The following is a 17,920-nucleotide window of genomic DNA, read 5'->3' on the forward strand; positions in this document are numbered from 1 at the left end:
GATTTAAATCCCATTGAAATGTTGTTAGGGGAGGGTCTGAAAGAATACTGCATGGAATAGTGGTAAAAAAAAATCCAAGTCTGGTGGACAATTATGCAAAAGGGTGTACTTACTTTTCCCACAGAAGAATATCACATCTATTGACATTTCTGTTGACTAAATAATTGAAAAAGCCCATTTTCCTTATGTTTTTTTTTTTTTCCAAGTATATCAACTTCATTAGTCTAATAGGCACTGTTTCAAAGATGATCACGTTTGCTTGTCCAAATATGTCAAAAAAGCCAATAATTTCCATGGGGTGTTTTTACTTTTTCACATGACTGCATGTTTCTTTAACAATACACACTTTCCCCAAATTCAAGACTTGGAAAATGTTCCTTTAGGGTTTCTGGACAAAGAACTTTTAGTCTTATTCACCTACTCGAAACTAATTCTCATATTAAGTCTTACATCCTGCTTCTCAGAAACGGAAACAAAACTGTACTGATGAGACACAGATGATGACAAAGATGTACTGTTAAAACTTTATTAACATACTATAATCGCCCATTCAGTCTTTTGGTCACTTCTAGTGTACACACAAACACAAAATTCAGTTAAGTAAATGATTTAAAACATTGAGAAGGAGGAAAAAACAGACAAATACCTTTTCATGCAGATCATATCTCATACAGATATAAAAATGACCCTCTCTCTGTCATATACATGTTACAGGAATATGGCTTGATTTCAGTGTTGCTGGTATTGGCTCCAGAACCACTGTAACTGAGCAGGACGGATCAGGACGGAAAATGAATGAATGCATCCAGCTGTTTTCCAGTTTTTCCTGGTCATCTCAATCCCTCTGTGATGGGTGCTCTTTTCTCTTGAGCATGGTTTTATCTGGACCAGCACTTATACACCATCACGTCCTTGAGCTGCGTTCTTCTTCCTCTTTCTCCAGCTGGTAGGCAGGTTTATAATGTGTGACACCCCTGCTGTCCACCACTTGGAGAGAGAGGTTCCTGAAAGTGTTATCCATGCTGCCCAGTGAGGTGTAGCTACAGTACACACAAAGACATGACAAGAACAACGTGTACAGTAAAGAGTCTGATTACAAAGAGAAAGAGAAATCAAAGGCCACATTTTGAACGAGTGAATGGATGCTGTGTGTAAGTGTGTGTGTAGAACTGGTAAATGAAGCCTCACCCTTTGTCATAGAGAATGCAGTAAGGTACATAAAGGGTCCTCAGGAACAACCAGATGTCATGATAGGTCCAATCCTATAGACAAGCAGAGAGAACAGCCTGGATGAAAAAAAAAAACATCCTAAATTGTGAGAGTTTTGATCATTCTGCTTCACTAATTGTGCATACATCTACCATGTACAGTCATGGGAAAAAGCAAGTACCCCCTACTTCAATTCTATATATATATTTTTATTTATCAGCACCTAAATAACGATTGGGTGGCCCTCACCAACTTCTATAAAAAAAACAAATACCCTCAGGTACCAAAATAAAAACAAAAAAAAAACATGTCATTTGTTCTCCAAAAAGTAAACCAGGTAGAAAAAAATAAGTACTCCCTTCCAACTTCCACAATCATTAACAGAGTAACGAGTCCAAAAGATCTCAGGTGTGTGTCTGCATCATTGCAAGAAGAAAGAACATCAGCTCAGAGAAACAATTGCTGCTGCTCATCAATCTGGGAAGGGTTATAAGGCCATCTCCAAACAATTTGGAATAGACCATTCTACAGTGAGAAGGATTGTTTACAAATGGAGAGCCTTAAAGCCAATAGTCCCAGGAATGAGTGTCCCATCCAGTTCAGTACAAGGACAGACCATTCAACGCTCAAAGATATTAAGAAAAATCCAAGAGCTACATCATGTGACCCATAGGCCTTTGTAAACACATTAAAATGTTTATGTTCATGACAGCACAATCAGAAAAAGACCAAACAAGTATGGCTTTCAGGGAAAGGTGGCTAGGAAAAAGCCTTTCTCTCCAAAAATAATGTGGCAGCATGACTTAGGTTTGCAAAATTGCATCTGAACAAACCACAATTGTTCTGGAACTATATCCTTTAGATTGATGAGACCAAGGTGGAAAAGTTTAGTCATTATGCACAGCACCATGTTCGGTGAAAATCAAACATATTGCCAAAAACACTTCCTGAAGGGGTGATGATTTGAGCTTCTTGACTTGCAGTCTTGTTTTGCAGCCACAGGACCTGGAAAACTTGCAGTCACTGAGAGAACAATGAACTCCATACCAGAATATTCTTGAGACAAACGTGAAACCATCTGTCCAGCAGTTTTAGCTTTGCCAAAATTGGATCATGCAACAAGACAATGATCCCAAACACACTAGCAAATCAGAATGACTGAAGAAGACAAAAATGAAGGTGTTGGAATAGCCAAACCCATTGAGATGCTATGGCGGGATCTTTAAAAAAGCTGTGCATAAACGGATGCCCTCAAACATCAATGAACTGAAGCAATACTGTAAAGAATTTCTCCAAAATGATGAGAGACTGTTAAACTCCTACAGAAAACATGTACTTGTAAGTTATTGTTGCTAAAGGTGGATCTACATGTTACTGAATTATAGGATGTGCTTATTATTTCCCACTTGGTTTCTGAATGTTGATTTCATTTTTGGGGGAAAAAAATGACTGCATATTTTTGTTGTCACCTGAGGTTATTTGTTTGTTTGTAGAAGTTGGTGAGGACCGCACAATTGTTATTTAGGTGCTGATAACTAAAAACCTAGACATGAAGGAGGGTGTGCTTTCTTTTTCCTGTGACTGTAGATCACAGGCGATTGCTTCAAGACTACATGCGAAGCCCGGCTTACTGTCTAATTTCGTTAAAATGCAACAATGAAATGTTTCTATCTTAAATATAGAAATGTGTCTACATTATTCATTACTCTTGGTGAAATTTGATATTTTTAACGATTCATAATATCAAATCTCTCCCTGTAATATGGTACTGTTTTTTCATTTTAGGCAAACTGTTGTCGATGGACAGCGAAGCCTGCATAAAAACCTCAGAAGCCCCTGACACGCCGCTGAAATAAATCCAGTGACACACAGCTTCTACAATATACGTTTCTATGGCAGATTCAAGTACACTTGTTTTAATGGGAGCAAAGATTAACAGCCGCTCCACAATAGCATTTAATACGTCATTTTGAGTACTGTCCAGTTTGAACCTCGTAACAAATGGCCAATCATTAAAATGGTAATGAACGTGACTGACATCTCAAACTTGAACATAACGCATTAGTCAGACTCACAGAGTGCCCGGAGCTGCAGTACTCAATCAGCAGCCTAATGCGTAACAGTTTTACACAACTTGTAAAGCTTGATGTTATCTTTGAAATTGGTAAATATTCTAAATATATTCCAAGCACAGAGTTATATATTTGTAGGTCTAGCTGTCATTACCCTCTTCAGTGAAATCTAGCTGTCTAGTTAGCCGTTTAGTTGCTTTTTAGCACATCATGGCAGACACTGCTAATTTTGTCGACGTGATTTTGAAAAGGCCTTTTGATGCTGTTATTTATGAGGAGAGACTGAGAATTAACCCGATGAACACATAGATATATATATAAATACTTCAATAACTGACACCTGTGCTTCCCTTCAACCCCCACTGAAATCAGTGTGAATGTCAGGTAATTTTGACAAAACGCATCTCAGAAATGAAAGTTTATCCTTCAGCTGCTCAACTCTATGATAGGATCTGATTCCACCTTTTCATAAAAGCACCTGCCGAATATGAATAAACATAACTGACGTCAATAAATGAATGTTAAATTTAACCTCTTGCCAACCCAAATAAAAACAAGAGCAAGAAGCATCTCCAGGCAAAGCTTTTACATCAGACAGATATACAGGTCTGCTGTTTCATGTACTGTGCATAAGCAGTAATGATTAAGATGACTGAACTGCTGCACAGTGGCTTCTGAAAGCCTATTCATCATTACACACTCTTCTGCTGTTACCTTGTGTTTGTGTGTTAGATAACGGCTTGAACAGCTTTGGAGAGTGAGTGTACCTTCTGTAAAATTTCAATGGCTGTTTTGAAGCTTTTACAAAGAGTACATAAGATCTGATTACAATTAAATAAGTTTTATTTCAATTTATGGGTAAAGTCGAATCAAATGAAATCTTCCACATTAATTGGGTGAAGAAAAAAAAAACAGCAAGCACTCAGCACATCTACCTTCATTAATCTAATCACTGCATGGGCTATATATGATATGATATGATATAATTACACCAGTTAAACAAGACTACTTGGTTTATTATTACTGATGCACGTGCATTACATCTTTACTTATAATGAACATGATAAACATATCCATTAGGTACTGTTATGCAAGTGTGGATTTCAATAATTTGGGAAATAAAATGAAAAAAGACAAATTGCACTTTATTTCTGACCATTCCTCCCTAAAAACAGCACAAATACAGCTCACAATTGAAGTCTACGCAATCGTTTTCAAAGCTGTAATACTCTTATCAGCCACATGGAGGGGTACTTGGACAACCACAGTTGGGACATTTCATCCACAATTAACGCATTGCTTTGGTATAAATATAATTTCAAAATGTGCCTAATATTTGACTAATTGAATTAATATACAGGGTGTCAAAACTTATCTTTACATCGTTTATAATTACGTTTAAAATTTACTAACGCACACAATTACCAATCAATGAAATTTAGACAACCCAAAAATCTTTTTTCTTAAAGTAATGAAGTTGCAGGATTCAGTATGTGCAAAAAGCTTCCCTAATCGCTGTAACATATCTATGTCAATGATTTCAATAGCAGTAATTCTTTCTGTAATTCCTGCCTTTAGTTCATCAATGTCTGACATCCGAGTGTTATGTACATGATCTCAATTGAGGAATTGAGGAGTGGAGGTTTTACTCTGAACTTTACAGACCACATTTCAACAACTGCACAGTCCTGTAGGTTCATTCTGTATAATATCAAGAGAATCAGACCCTATCTCACTGATCAGGCGACACAGCTACTAGTCCAGGCAATTGTTATCTCAAAAATGGACTACTGCAATGCACTACTCTCAGGCCTCCCAGCCAGCTCCTTCAAACCCCTCCAGATGATTCAAAATGCAGCATCATGCCTTGTTTTGACCCAGCCCAAAAGGACCCATGTCACACCACTCTTCATCTCCCTCCACTGGCTTGCTGTAGCCAGCCGCATCAAATTCAACACCTTGATGCTCACGTACAAGACGTTGTCTGGAACAGAACCCCCCTTTTTCAACACTCTCCTGGAGGTTTACGCAAGCTGCGATCAGTTAACGACCGACGCCTAGTTGTGCCTAGAGCTTAAAACATCTAGTGCGTGCAAGATAACCCAAGAATATCTCAGAGTTGGAAACGTTCTGCAAGGAATAGTGGGGTATTTACTAAGTGCTGACCTAGAAGGGTCATGCCATATGCCTTTTGTACGTGTCACAACAGAGCGGCCTCCGGCACTAGGTAACCGTGATGTTTTCGGGTTGTCTGTATGTCCGTCCGTGCGTCCCCCCGAGATTACTGTTAGTGTAACATCTCAAGAACGAGTTGTTGAATGTCTGTTGGATTTATATGGAATGATCACTGTAACCCACAGATGAACTTATTTGATTTTTGAATCGACTCAAACAGGCTCAGGGCCCCATCTAGGTTAAATGTCCCCTATAGTTTTTCTTCAACAGCTTCCTTCTTATTTAAAGTTTATTTTGCATATAAATGTATAACAAGAAGGATCAGACTTGTTGGCAGTGGAGACCTTTCTGTTCTACTTGTTTAAAATAGTTTGCTGCGAAAGCTCTGTTCACTTCTTTTCACTTCAAAAGCAACAAACTATGTAATTGGGTGAGGGGTGCACAAAACCTTTGCATGCAACTATAGACCACATTCATGTTACTCATGGAGGTCATAATTCCCACACCAGTATGACCTGTTACACAGGTACAACACAATAGACACTATACTTCTAACACTTCAATGCTGCTGGTATGTAGTGATAAGGCCTCAGTTACTGTGCTGGTGATTACATGTTCCATATGTTACAACTATTATGACGGTTGTGTTGTATTTATTGTGCTGTCTCGTTGTAATTAGTCTACAACTTGTACAGGATCTATTTATTGTTGTGTCCATTTGAATTGTAACTTCTTAACTGTGCACTACATGTATGGCGATTCACTGTAGTCACTTTCTGTGGCATAAAATCTCTTTTCCAAATAATCTTACCATACAGTGTGCTGCTTAAGTACCCCAGACTAGCTCTTTTTTTAATCATTCAACTGAATTACAGTCCACAGGATGATGTGAACTTAGAAACTAAATTCATTTAGTGGGCCAGATTATAACCTTCATCAGCACGGACCAGAGCCTGTGGAAACTTTGACACCCCTAGACCCCTAGACTAGATTCAGGATATCATAGTAAAGCTGATTAAACTTGATTAAAGGCATTCGAACTTGACTCAGCGTGGAATGCGTGTGATCCCATGATACAATTTAAACTTGGATTAAATTCTATTTTCCACCCTGATCCAATCATATAGTCATCATTCTAAAGGTGTTGAAAGCTTGCTTGTATAGAAAGATAAATCAGGATTAATAAGCAGCCAGAGTTGGTATATTTGACTTTCAATGCTGTGTGTGCGTGCATGTGTGTGTGTGCGTGTGCATTTTCACCAGTAATGGGTTGACTCTCATGTAGGGAGGCCAGTCTGGGTCTGTGGGGCAGAGGGCAGTGAGAGTGTGTGAGTATGGATCAGTGCGTCTGGTGCCCATGAGAACGGCACGAAGCTCAGGTCTCTTCTCCTGCACTTCATTTAGAGCCTGCCGAATGTTGCCCTCCACAGCAATCAGGTCCAACTCATATCTGCAAAACACACACACACACACACACACACACACACACACACACACACACACACACACACACACAATCACTGCTTTTCTTGTATTCTCAGATGATACAGTAAACATTATTATTTAAGAGCATGGTTGGAATACATTGGTGGGCCACAGACAGAAATGGTTTGAGGTATGTAATACTTTTTTGCTTTTAATGCCACACCTTGAATACTTTCTCTATTTATTTTAATTATCTACTGACAGTTCCTTCCTTACTATATAAGATTTGTACAGGTGTTGTGTAATCTGTGGCTGTGATTTATAATAATAAATCAGTTCTAAAGAATTTACCTTTTAATCGTGTCCTGCAGAAATCGCTCCATCTCGGGGAACGGGGAGACGATGCGGATGTACAGAGCTTTCAACTTGTCTTTACAGTCTGGATAGCGGCTGAGGAGGAAGACGGTTTAAAAGCTTAAATAAATGTTGTGCTAGTGTGGTGTATGCTACATGCTCCCCATTGAAAACCTTTCCATTCATTAAAGCAGAGTATATGTGAGCCATGTTTATGCATGTTATATATACATACATATATACATATACACATACATATATATACATATATACATACACATACACTCTGCAAAAAAAGAAACGTCCTCTCAATTTTCCAGCAAATTTCTTAACACATGTAAATATTTATATTGACATAAAAAGATTGAACAACTGAGACATAAACTGAATGAGTTTCACAGACATTTGATGAAGAGAAATGGAATAATGAGTCCCTGAACAAATGGACAAAGGGTCAATATTAAAAGTAACAGTCAGTATGTGGTGTGTTCACCAGCTGCCTTAAGTACTAGAGTGCATCTCATCCTCATGGACTGCACCAGATTTGTCAGTTCTTGCTGTGAGATGTTACTCCATTCTTCCACCAAGGCATTTGGGGGGTCACATGGTTACATGTAATTTTCCACTGCAAGGACAACCTGCTGTCCTTCCTGTCTCCCTGTAGCACTGTCTTGGGCGTCTGACATTACAGACATTGCAGTTTATTGCTCTGGCCACATCTGCAGTCCTCATGCCTCCCTGCAGCAGGTCTATGGCATGTTCACGCAGGTGAGCAGGAACACTAGGCATCTTTCTTCTGGTGTTTTTCAGAGTCAGTAGAAAGGTCTCTTTAGTGTCCTAAGTTATTGTAACTGTGACTTTAATTGCCTACCTCCTGTAAACTGTTCGCGTCTTTAGGACTGTTCCACAGGTGCATGTGCAAGAATTGTTTATGGTTCATTGAACAAGCATGAAGAACAAGCATCCGTACAAGAATCTGTAAACAATTATTGAACAAGCTACAAACAAGCATTGAACAAGCATCTGTAAACCTTGTTTGGATTTTACAAAATTATCTTTCACATCTCTCTTTTATGCCGAGTATAGTTCCTCTGTCAACCAGCTGGGTTTTGGCATAAAACTATTTTTTTTGTATTTTTAGACCAGCTCTGTACACTACAACTTTCATTTCTCATAATTGAATTTTTTTTTTCTTTTTTTTTTTTTTTTTTTAAATGTCTTTGTAGCTATTTAGCCCCAAGCCTATTTATCCATCCCCATGCCAGATAACCGAACTAACAACCAGTGGTCATGAGATGTTAACAGCGGAAATGTGCATAAAGGTTATCAGTCGTGCTTCAAGATAAAGAAAAAGCAATGTCACTGGCCGGGTGCTCATTACAGAGGAGCATTTTTACAGCTTGAGTAAAAAAACCCAAAGGTTTCTTCTGATACTTTAACCATGAACTATAAAAGAGAGGAAGTGAGAGTTTGATGTGTGTAAACAGAAACTGGATGGGTTTTTATTAGAAACAAAACTGCTGAATCATGCCACTTCAACAAAATTAAAGTGCTCTTCGAAAAAAGCAGAGAATTCTAGGAACAAGCCGCTATTACAGTTTGCACCATGCTGCGGGTTACGGCTTTCCTGCTGTCCCACTTTGAACTGGGGCGAAGTGGACTTTGCCTTCAAATTCGTAACTTGAATACTGGTAAACTACTTTATCCTTGCTACAGTTCTCTATTCATAATACTGCGCAAAATCCACAGCTTTTTCATAGATCTGAAATGTGGATCAGCTCAAGGGGCACATTTTTATATCAGCATTCCATACTCTTGACGCAATGCACCTAAAATATAACAGTGAAATGTATTAAAAAGCATGCTTACTTACTGACAGAAAGCCAAGCAAATCTGATTGCTCACATTTCTCTTTTTCCTCACCGTTTAAGGGCAGCGTAAAAAAGATGCAGCAGTGCCGTGCAGTCTTTGCCGCCGTTGAAGCCGATGCAGATCTCATTTAGTCGGTAATGATCCAGTGCCTTCTCGATGGTCCTCAGAGCTGCAGCTACTTTCTCTCCCAAGGGTGATCCTGAAAAATAGTGATTTTTATATTAAATATATCTTTTTATACCTTATTTCTGAATACCTTAATGAATAGCTTTATATAACATCTGTATCACCTTGGTGGTTATTGGGTGCAAAATGAATGAATCTACTTGTGCAAACAGATGTTAGAGAGTACATGTTGACAGACATCACTACAAATCAATTATGAAGCTTCATTTCCAATTATGGAGCTGGTGGTCAATATGAGTGCATTTCAACCTGAGCCAAAAACAGACCATGACTCAACCCGAAAAACACAGAACATGACCAGTCTGGTGTGCATTATTTATCAGCGATTCCTGTTTTTGCTAATATATCCCATTACTTCATTTGCTGTTTTTAATCCGCATGCATGCTCAAACCAAGGAAAACACTCAATTTTACTACGCACCCTTTTACAGCCTTGCTCTGTAACATCCTTATTATTTAACTTTCCATTTCAATAATATACTTTATATACACTCCTGTCTTCCATTATTTTCCCAAAAATTACCGTTCAAGGCGAGCGAGTAGACCTCATGGGGTGCAACAGTGACAGGATCGCTGACCAGCCGCACCACACTCCCTTTAGGCAGGTCCTCCTCCAGCCTGGCCTGCGCCCTCTCCACCTTGTCGGCACTGTCCGAGTCCAGCACCAGCCTCACGTGGTAGTAGTTGCTCAGCCAGTCAGGATACGAGCCAAGCGCTATAGATTTTCCCCATTCCGACTGCAACCTCGTCAGGATGGGAGCGATTTCTGTTTCGTCAGCATTCACAAACACCTCACGTGTGTGAAAAGCAGTTCCCGGTCTGGCAAACACATGCACCAGGCCATTGAAGGAACGCTCCAGAAGTGTAGGTATGCCAGGGAACATGTAGACGTTGCGTACGCTGATCAGAGGAAAGCGCAGAGGCTCGCCGGTCTGGGGGTCTCGACCGTAGTTCAGCTTTGCAGAAGAAGGCACTGTGGCAAGTTTCATGGGGGCACTGGTAGAATCGACGGTGCCGAAGAACTTCTCAATGAGACGTGTGAGCTCCGGGTGGATATGCAGACTCTCGCCGAACGCCAGCGCCACTGCTTCAAAGGTCACATCGTCGTGCGTGGGGCCAATGCCACCTGCCGTGATCAGGTGCGTTACCGTGGGTGAGAGCGCAGCCACTTCCTTAGCGATGACCTCCTGCACATCAGGCACCACTGAGATGCGTTGCACACTGACCCCCAACTTGCGCAGGCCGCGACACAAGAAGGTGCTGTTTGTGTCTGCCGTGTGACCCTAACATACATGCATACACGCAAAAAAAAAAACAAGGTATAAAGATGCACCCCTGATAAAATACTTGCAATCTGTTTGTCAATATTTTTTTCCCTACAACAACAACATTTATTGCTCATTTACACTTTTATCACTGGGAGTGTCATATTTGATCTACAGGTCTTGAGTAACAGTCATGCAATCAATACATAATGTATAGTCAATTAGTATTACTAAATGTGCAATACATCTAAAAATCTAAGGCACAGACGTAGATACAGCGCCCTCCACTAAAATTGGCACTCTTGGCATATATGAGCAAAGAAGGCTGTGGAAAACTTTACTGTCTTTATTGTTTAACCTTTTGATCCTTTGTTCAAAGAATTCACAAAAATACTCTGCTCTCCAAAAGAAATATAGCTTTGTTAAATACATGTGTGCAAAAATAATTTCCACACCAGAGTCCATATGAGAAAAATATATTTGAAGTATATTGCCACTGATATTTCAACATTTTTTAGAACTTTTTTACAGCTGGGTGACTAGGAACAGGAAATTGTTCAACAATGACTTCCTGTTTCACATGGGTATAAATATGAGGTAACACATAGGCCAAATTCCCTTAGTCATTCATAACAATGGGTAAGACCAAGGAATATAGCTGTGATGTGCGGCAAAAGGACGTTGAGCTTCACAAAATGGGAAGTGGCTATAAGAAAATAGTACAAGCACCTTCAGGGCAATAATTAAGAAGTTCCAGTCAACTGGAAATGTTATTAGTCAACCTGGAATTGGACGTGTGTCTATATTGTCTCAGTGCACTGTGAAGAGAATGGTTCAAGCGGTCAAAAAGTCTCTATGGAACACAGCTGGAGAATTGCAGAAGTTAGTTGCGTCTTGGGGTCAGAAAGTCTCCAAAACTACAATCTGAATCTACATCACCACAAGTTGTTTGGAAGGGTTTCAAGAAAAAAAGCCTCTACTCTCATCCAAAAACAAACTCGAGCGTCTTCAGTTTGCCAGACACTACTGGAACTTCAAATGGGATCGGGTTCTATGGCCAGATGAAACCAAAATAGAGCTTTTTGGCAATAAACACCAGAGGTGGTTTTGGATCACCCAGAGAGGAAGCCATATGGAAAAGTACCTCATGCCCACGGTTAAATATGGTGGTGGCTCTTTAATGTCTTGGGGCTGTTTTTCTGCCAGATGACCTGGACAGTTTGTTAGGATACATGGCATCATGAACTCTATCAAATGTCAACAGATATTAAATGAAAACCTGAGTGTCTCTGCTAGAAGGCTTAAAATGGGCCGTGGTTGGATCTTCCAGCAGGACAATGATCCAAAACATACATCAAAATCAACACAAAACTGGTTTACTGACCACAAAATCAAGGTCCTGCCATGGCCATCCCAGTCCCCTGACTTGAAACCCATAGAAAACCTGTGAGGTGAACTGAACAGGAGAGTCCTCCAGCGTGGACCTCGAAAATCTGAAGGATCTGGAGAGATTCTGTATGGAGGAACGGTCTCAGATCCCTTGCCATGTATTCTCCAACCTCATCAGGCATTATAGGAGAAGACTCAGATAATAATTGTTAATAATTTGTTGATTATTGCTGTACACATATATTTAACAAAGATATTTTTCAATGAACCTGTGTTGTGTTTGCAGTTGTTTGATATCCATGAGAGGAGAGAATTTTTGTGAATTTTTTTAACAAAAGATCAAAATACTAAACAATAAAGACAATTTTTCACAGCCTTCTCTGCTCATATTTACAGTGAGGGAAAGAAGTATTTGATCCCCTGCTGATTTTGTACGTTTGCCCACTGACAAAGAAATGATCAGTCTATAATTTTAATGGTAGGTTTATTTGAACAGTGAGAGACAGAATAACAACAAGAAAATCCAGAAAAAACGCATGTCAAAAATGTTATAAATTGATTTGCATTTTAATGAGGGAAATAAGTATTTGACCCCCTGTCAATCAGAAAGATTTCTGGCTCCCAGGTGTCTTTTATACACGTAACGAGCTGAGATTAGGAGCACACTCTTAAAGGGAGTGCTCCTAATCTCAGCTTGTTACCTGTATAAAAGACACCTGTCCACAGAAGCAATCAATCAATCAGATTCCAAACTCTCCACCATGGCCAAGACCAAAGAGCTCTCCAAGGATGTCAGGGACAAGATTGTAGACCTACACAAGTCTGGAATGGGCTACAAGACCATTGCCAAGCAGCTTGGTGAGAAGGTGACAACAGTTGGTGCGATTATTCACAAATGGAAGAAACACAAAAGAACTGTCAATCTCCCTCGGCCTGGGGCTCCATGCAAGATCTCACCTCGTGGGGTTGCAATGATCATGAGAACAGTGAGGAATCAGCCCAGAACTACACGGGAGGATCTTGTCAATGATCTCAAGGCAGCTGGGACCATAGTCACCAAGAAAACAATTGGTAACACACTACGCCGTGAAGGACTGAAATCCTGCAGCGCCCGCAAGGTCCCCCTGCTCAAGAAAACACATATACATGCCCGTCTGAAGTTTGCCAATGAACATCTGAATGATTCAGAGGACAACTGGGTGAAAGTGTTCTGGTCATATGAGACCAAAATGGAGCTCTTTGGCATCAACTCAACTCGCCGTGTTTGGAGGAGGAGGAATGCTGCCTATGACCCCAAGAACACCATCCCCACCGTCAAACATGGAGGTGGAAACATTATGCTTTGGGTGTGTTTTTCTGCTAAGGGGACAGGACAACTTCACCGCATCAAAGGGACGATGGACGGGGCCATGTACCGTCAAATCTTGGGTGAGAACCTCCTTCCCTCAGCCAGGGCATTGAAAATGGGTCGCGGATGGGTATTCCAGCATGACAATGACCCAAACACACGGCCAAGGCAACAAAGGAGTGGCTCAAGAAGAAGCACATTAAGGTCCTGGAGTGGCCTAGCCAGTCTCCAGAACTTAATCCCACAGAAAATCTGTGGAGGGAGCTGAAGGTTCGAGTTGCCAAACGTCAGCCTCGAAACCTTAATGACTTGGAGAAGATCTGCCAACAGGAGTGGGACAAAATCCCTCCTGAGATGTGTGCAAACCTGGTGGCCAACTACAAGAAACGTCTGACCTCTGTGATTGCCAACAAGGGTTTTGCCACCAAGTACTAAGTCATGTTTTGCAGAGGGGTCAAATACATATTTCCCTCATTAAAATGCAAATCAATTTATAACATTTTTGATATGCGTTTTTCTGGATTTTTTTGTTATTATTCTGTCTCTCACTGTTCAAATAAAACTACCATTAAAATTATAGACCGATCATTTCTTTGTCAGTGGGCAAACGTACAAAATCAGCAGGGGATCAAATACTTTTTTCCCTCACTGTACCAAGGGCGCCAATATTAGTGGAGGGCGCTGTAATAATTTATGCATTTTTCACAACCGGGCGCAAAATAAATAATTAAAACTTCTGTGGCACAGCTAAGCGCTGATGAAAGACTTGTTTTAAAACGTGTACGGAGCTTATCCCAGGGAACTCTGGGCTGGGCACAAGGCTGGGGACATCCTGGACGGGGTGCCAACCCATCGCAGGGCTCAATCGCACACACATACACACTACAGGCCAATCAGCCGACAACTAGCCTGGGGAGGAAACTGGAGTACCTGGAGGAAACCCGGGGAGAACATGCAAACTCCTACAGGGCGGAGGCAGGATTCGAACCCCCAGCCCTGGAGGTGTGAGGCAAACGTTCTCCCAAGTGCTCATAATCTTATTATAATATTTTTCAAATATCAAAATAACAGTTGATGACAGTTACAATAATTGGTATTTTATGCAAAGCTGTTCATTTTCTCATCTAAAGCGATATAACAACATAATGGCTGATTAAATCTAACTGCTATTTAAGTAAGACCAAGTGTGATGCTGAATGTTTGTACTGTTCATTTTTATGCAGTGTAACTAGTTCCATGGGTGGAAGGTTCAGCTATAAAAGCCTCTAATAACTCCAGTAAATAAATATGATTGTACTTATTTGGCTAATGCAAATACTTGACTAATTTGATTATGTTTGTAAAATAAAGCTGAAAATAATCCAGAAAATATTTCACCACCCAGGGACGTGAAGCTAAAATGTTGTGATTGTAAATAAACTGTGTACAGCACCAGAGTTTTTCCAACCCTCACTATCACTTTCAACCATTCATGCACTACACCATAGTACACCATGGCCCTCTGTGTGTAATGGATATTAATTGAATATTACATCATAGCCGGTGTGCCTCACCATCTCACCTTGAGAATCTCATCGCCGATGATGACGATGGCGGCTGTGGCCGGTTCTCCGTCCTCAGTGCCGCCATTTTGGGCCATACTGCTGAGTTGAGCTCCCACACGGCGAATCCTCTCCACAGCTCTGCTCAGCCGAGGTAAAGCCTGGAGCATTCAGCCGGGGTGAGTACTAGAAAAGAAACAAAAACGCAGAGAGACTCAGTGGGAGGTAATCGTGTCTCTGAATGCTTACAGGCATCACAAAAAATCCGTTAACAGTCAAAGATATTGGACTCGATCTTGAGAAATCATGTGAACGAGGTAAACCCAGTAATTTACTGCTAATAGACATAATATAAACTAAAGTGACACTACAGCCAGAAAATACACGCTTTAATCCAATATTTATTTCAAAATTATCGAAACTGAACACACCTGAGCAGATGATTCTTAAGGATAACAGTGGCAGAGAGAGTGGATTACTGAACAGACCTACTGGACACAGGCCCAGGGGCCCAAGGAGTCACAGGGCCCCAAAGCCAGAGACTCTTATAATCTATCTAGAGTCAAAGGGTCAAAGTCTCCTTGAAAAACTGTAGAAATAACCTACACATTAACTCTGAAGATGTCACGAGAAAGACACCATCATGCCCACGGGCCCACGGACCCACTGTCTCATAACTCGTCCCTGCTTGCCGATGCTGGGATTTGAACTCACAGCCTTCTAATCAGCAACCCAAAGTCTTCGTCAATGATCCACCACTGCACTTTCATTCAGATGTCAACATTTTAAACCCAAGGTCACTTTGAATTCCTGTAACCTTTGCCCCAGTTTGGTTCAGACCTCATCATCATAAAGGGAATTTAGCTGAGCAACTTTCTTTAAGCCAGAACTGAAGAGCTTTTCTGTACACAGTTACACTAATGTAGTTTTATAAATGACTTTACAAATGAACAGTAGTAGGAATATTTTTTAATTACAGGGCGTTTTGACTCCCTTACCTTCTTAGCAGGTGATAAATCTTCACTGTGTGTGAATTAGTCCAAGAAGTTCACTTCTGAAGAGCATCTTCTTAAAACAAACATGTCAGAGGGCAACTTGCAGTCCTGCAGCGGTCATGTGATTACATTATAACACAGCATGTCATGAACACCTTAATAAGCTCTGTAACGTCCAGCGACACTGAAAAGGATAGTACATACTACAATATTTGTTTAAAAAATAAACAGCGAAGAACAAACCAGCGGGTCGTTTAATGAAGTCTAATCTGTTCAATTGGACATACACAACTGAACTTCCCCCCAAAACAAAACGACCGTGCCGTGTAAGAAAACTTGATCTCCTGTCTAAGCCAATAGAACAGAGGCGCTTGCCGGAACTGACGTGAAGCTACTGAATAGCCCAATGAACATGAAGAAGGGCGGGGTTTAATAACAAACCCGGAAGTGTCGCTACTTCTTTTGCGTGCAGCCATGTAACGTTTTTATCTCACCCATATTCGGCAAATCGCACCTTGTACGCTTTTATTAGGTGTGTGATTGTGTGTGTGTTTGTTTATTTGGGTGCGCGAGCAGTGTCAGTGTAGCATTTAACCTCCCCCTATTTTAATGTTGCTGTTGTTTCTTCTTTTTTTTAATGACCGAGTTTGTATCACTATTATTGACTATTAATTCATATTCATACCAATATTATAAACTCTTTTAAAATTCTCTGATACAATGCATTGTGGACACACCTATCTGAGACAATGTTGAAAACAAACTCTTTCATGTTATTCAGTCACAAGCAGCTAGCTGGTCATGGTTTGGGTTGTGGTGGAACTGGATGTGAGTAGGATGGGAGGCCAGTCTCTCTCTCTCTCTCTCTCTCTCTCTCTCTCTCTCTCACACACTCTCACACACACACACACACACACACACACACACACACACACACACACATTGAGACATAAGTTTCAATTGTGATATGCAAGTCATGAGAGTGCACTCATGAATATCTGGAGTGACAGACTGTGAACATGACATATTAGTTCCACTGAAGTTTTGGTTGGAGCAGTAATTCTCAATCCTAATGCTGCACTGTACATCCATCCATCCATCTTCTATACCGCTTATCCTTCCTTCAGGGTCACGGGGGAACCTGGAGCCTATCCCAGGGAGCATGGGGCACAAGGCGGGGTACACCCTGGACAGGGTGCCAATCCGTCACAGGGCACAATCACATACATACTCACACACCCATTCATACACTACGGACACTTTGGACATGTCAATCAGCCTACCATGCATGTCTTTGGACTGGGAGAGGAAACCAGAGTACCCGGAGGAAACCCCCGCAGCACAGGGAGAACATGCAAACTCCGCACACACAGGGCCACGGTGGGAATCGAACCCCCAACAGTGCGCCGCACTGTACATCTTTAACACAAATAACTACTTAAGTTGTGAATTGGGTGTGTTCGGTAAGGGAAACCAGACAAAATATCTTGACCTTGGGATCTCCAGTACTTTGGCTGTTTTTAACAACACACTCCTTGGCCTCTGTTTTTCATTTTCCTGTGGCCAGCTTAAGGGCCATTCCAATACTTTATACTTTTAGCCTTCAGGAGCAGAATTCGCTCTAAAACCCAGTTACCTGTTTACCCCACACCAAGGTTTGCATATGACTACAAAGTTTGCCTTCATTATATGTGTATTAATTGTATAAAAATCAAACCTGTGTGTACTGTCAGTTTAGTTCATAAGTATAACAAATGCAGACATGTAATTTTACAATCTCAAATATTTGCAAAATATTTAAACAATAAAGGGACTAAGTCAATTCTGTATTTTTATGGCCTCTTGGCTTCAGTGAGAAGTCAGTTTATTCATTAGGCTACATCTACCTTTGTAGCTACATTCACTGGCCATCTAATCACATACACTTACCATAGGTGCACTTAGCTTTTAATATGTTTATGATTTAGAGAAAATAATACTGTTAATGTGCAATATATCCAGAGGTGGGTAGTAACACAGTACATTTACTTTGTTACATTAAATTTTTTCTTACTCAAGGTCATTTTTTTCTCACACTAATGTACTTTTA

The 17,920-nt window shown here is 40.6% G+C and overlaps 1 protein-coding gene across 2 annotated transcripts; it reads right to left on the reverse strand.

The window, feature by feature from the left end:
* Positions 1-512: 512 nt before the first annotated feature.
* On the reverse strand, positions 513-16,655 carry flad1 (flavin adenine dinucleotide synthetase 1). Of its 2 annotated transcripts, XM_053623840.1 has the most exons (9): positions 16,075-16,655; positions 15,835-15,939; positions 14,857-15,022; positions 9,817-10,576; positions 9,159-9,306; positions 7,233-7,331; positions 6,717-6,906; positions 1,189-1,262; positions 513-1,040 (listed from the first exon to the last, which is right to left on the reverse strand). In XM_053623840.1, exons 3-9 carry the CDS (start codon positions 15,004-15,006, stop codon positions 905-907), a joined length of 1,557 nt encoding a protein of 518 aa, XP_053479815.1. In that variant the 5' UTR covers positions 15,007-15,022; positions 15,835-15,939; positions 16,075-16,655; the 3' UTR covers positions 513-904. The 2 variants fall into 2 exon arrangements, with proteins under 2 accessions (XP_053479815.1, XP_053479824.1); XM_053623849.1 differs by lacking the exons at positions 15,835-15,939; positions 16,075-16,655 and having other exon boundaries at positions 14,849-14,927.
* Between the last annotated feature and the right edge of the window lie 1,265 nt (positions 16,656-17,920).

The sequence above is a fragment of the Ictalurus furcatus genome, chromosome 1 (genome assembly GCF_023375685.1).
Source record: "Ictalurus furcatus strain D&B chromosome 1, Billie_1.0, whole genome shotgun sequence".
Classification (NCBI taxonomy): Eukaryota; Metazoa; Chordata; class Actinopteri; order Siluriformes; family Ictaluridae; genus Ictalurus; species Ictalurus furcatus.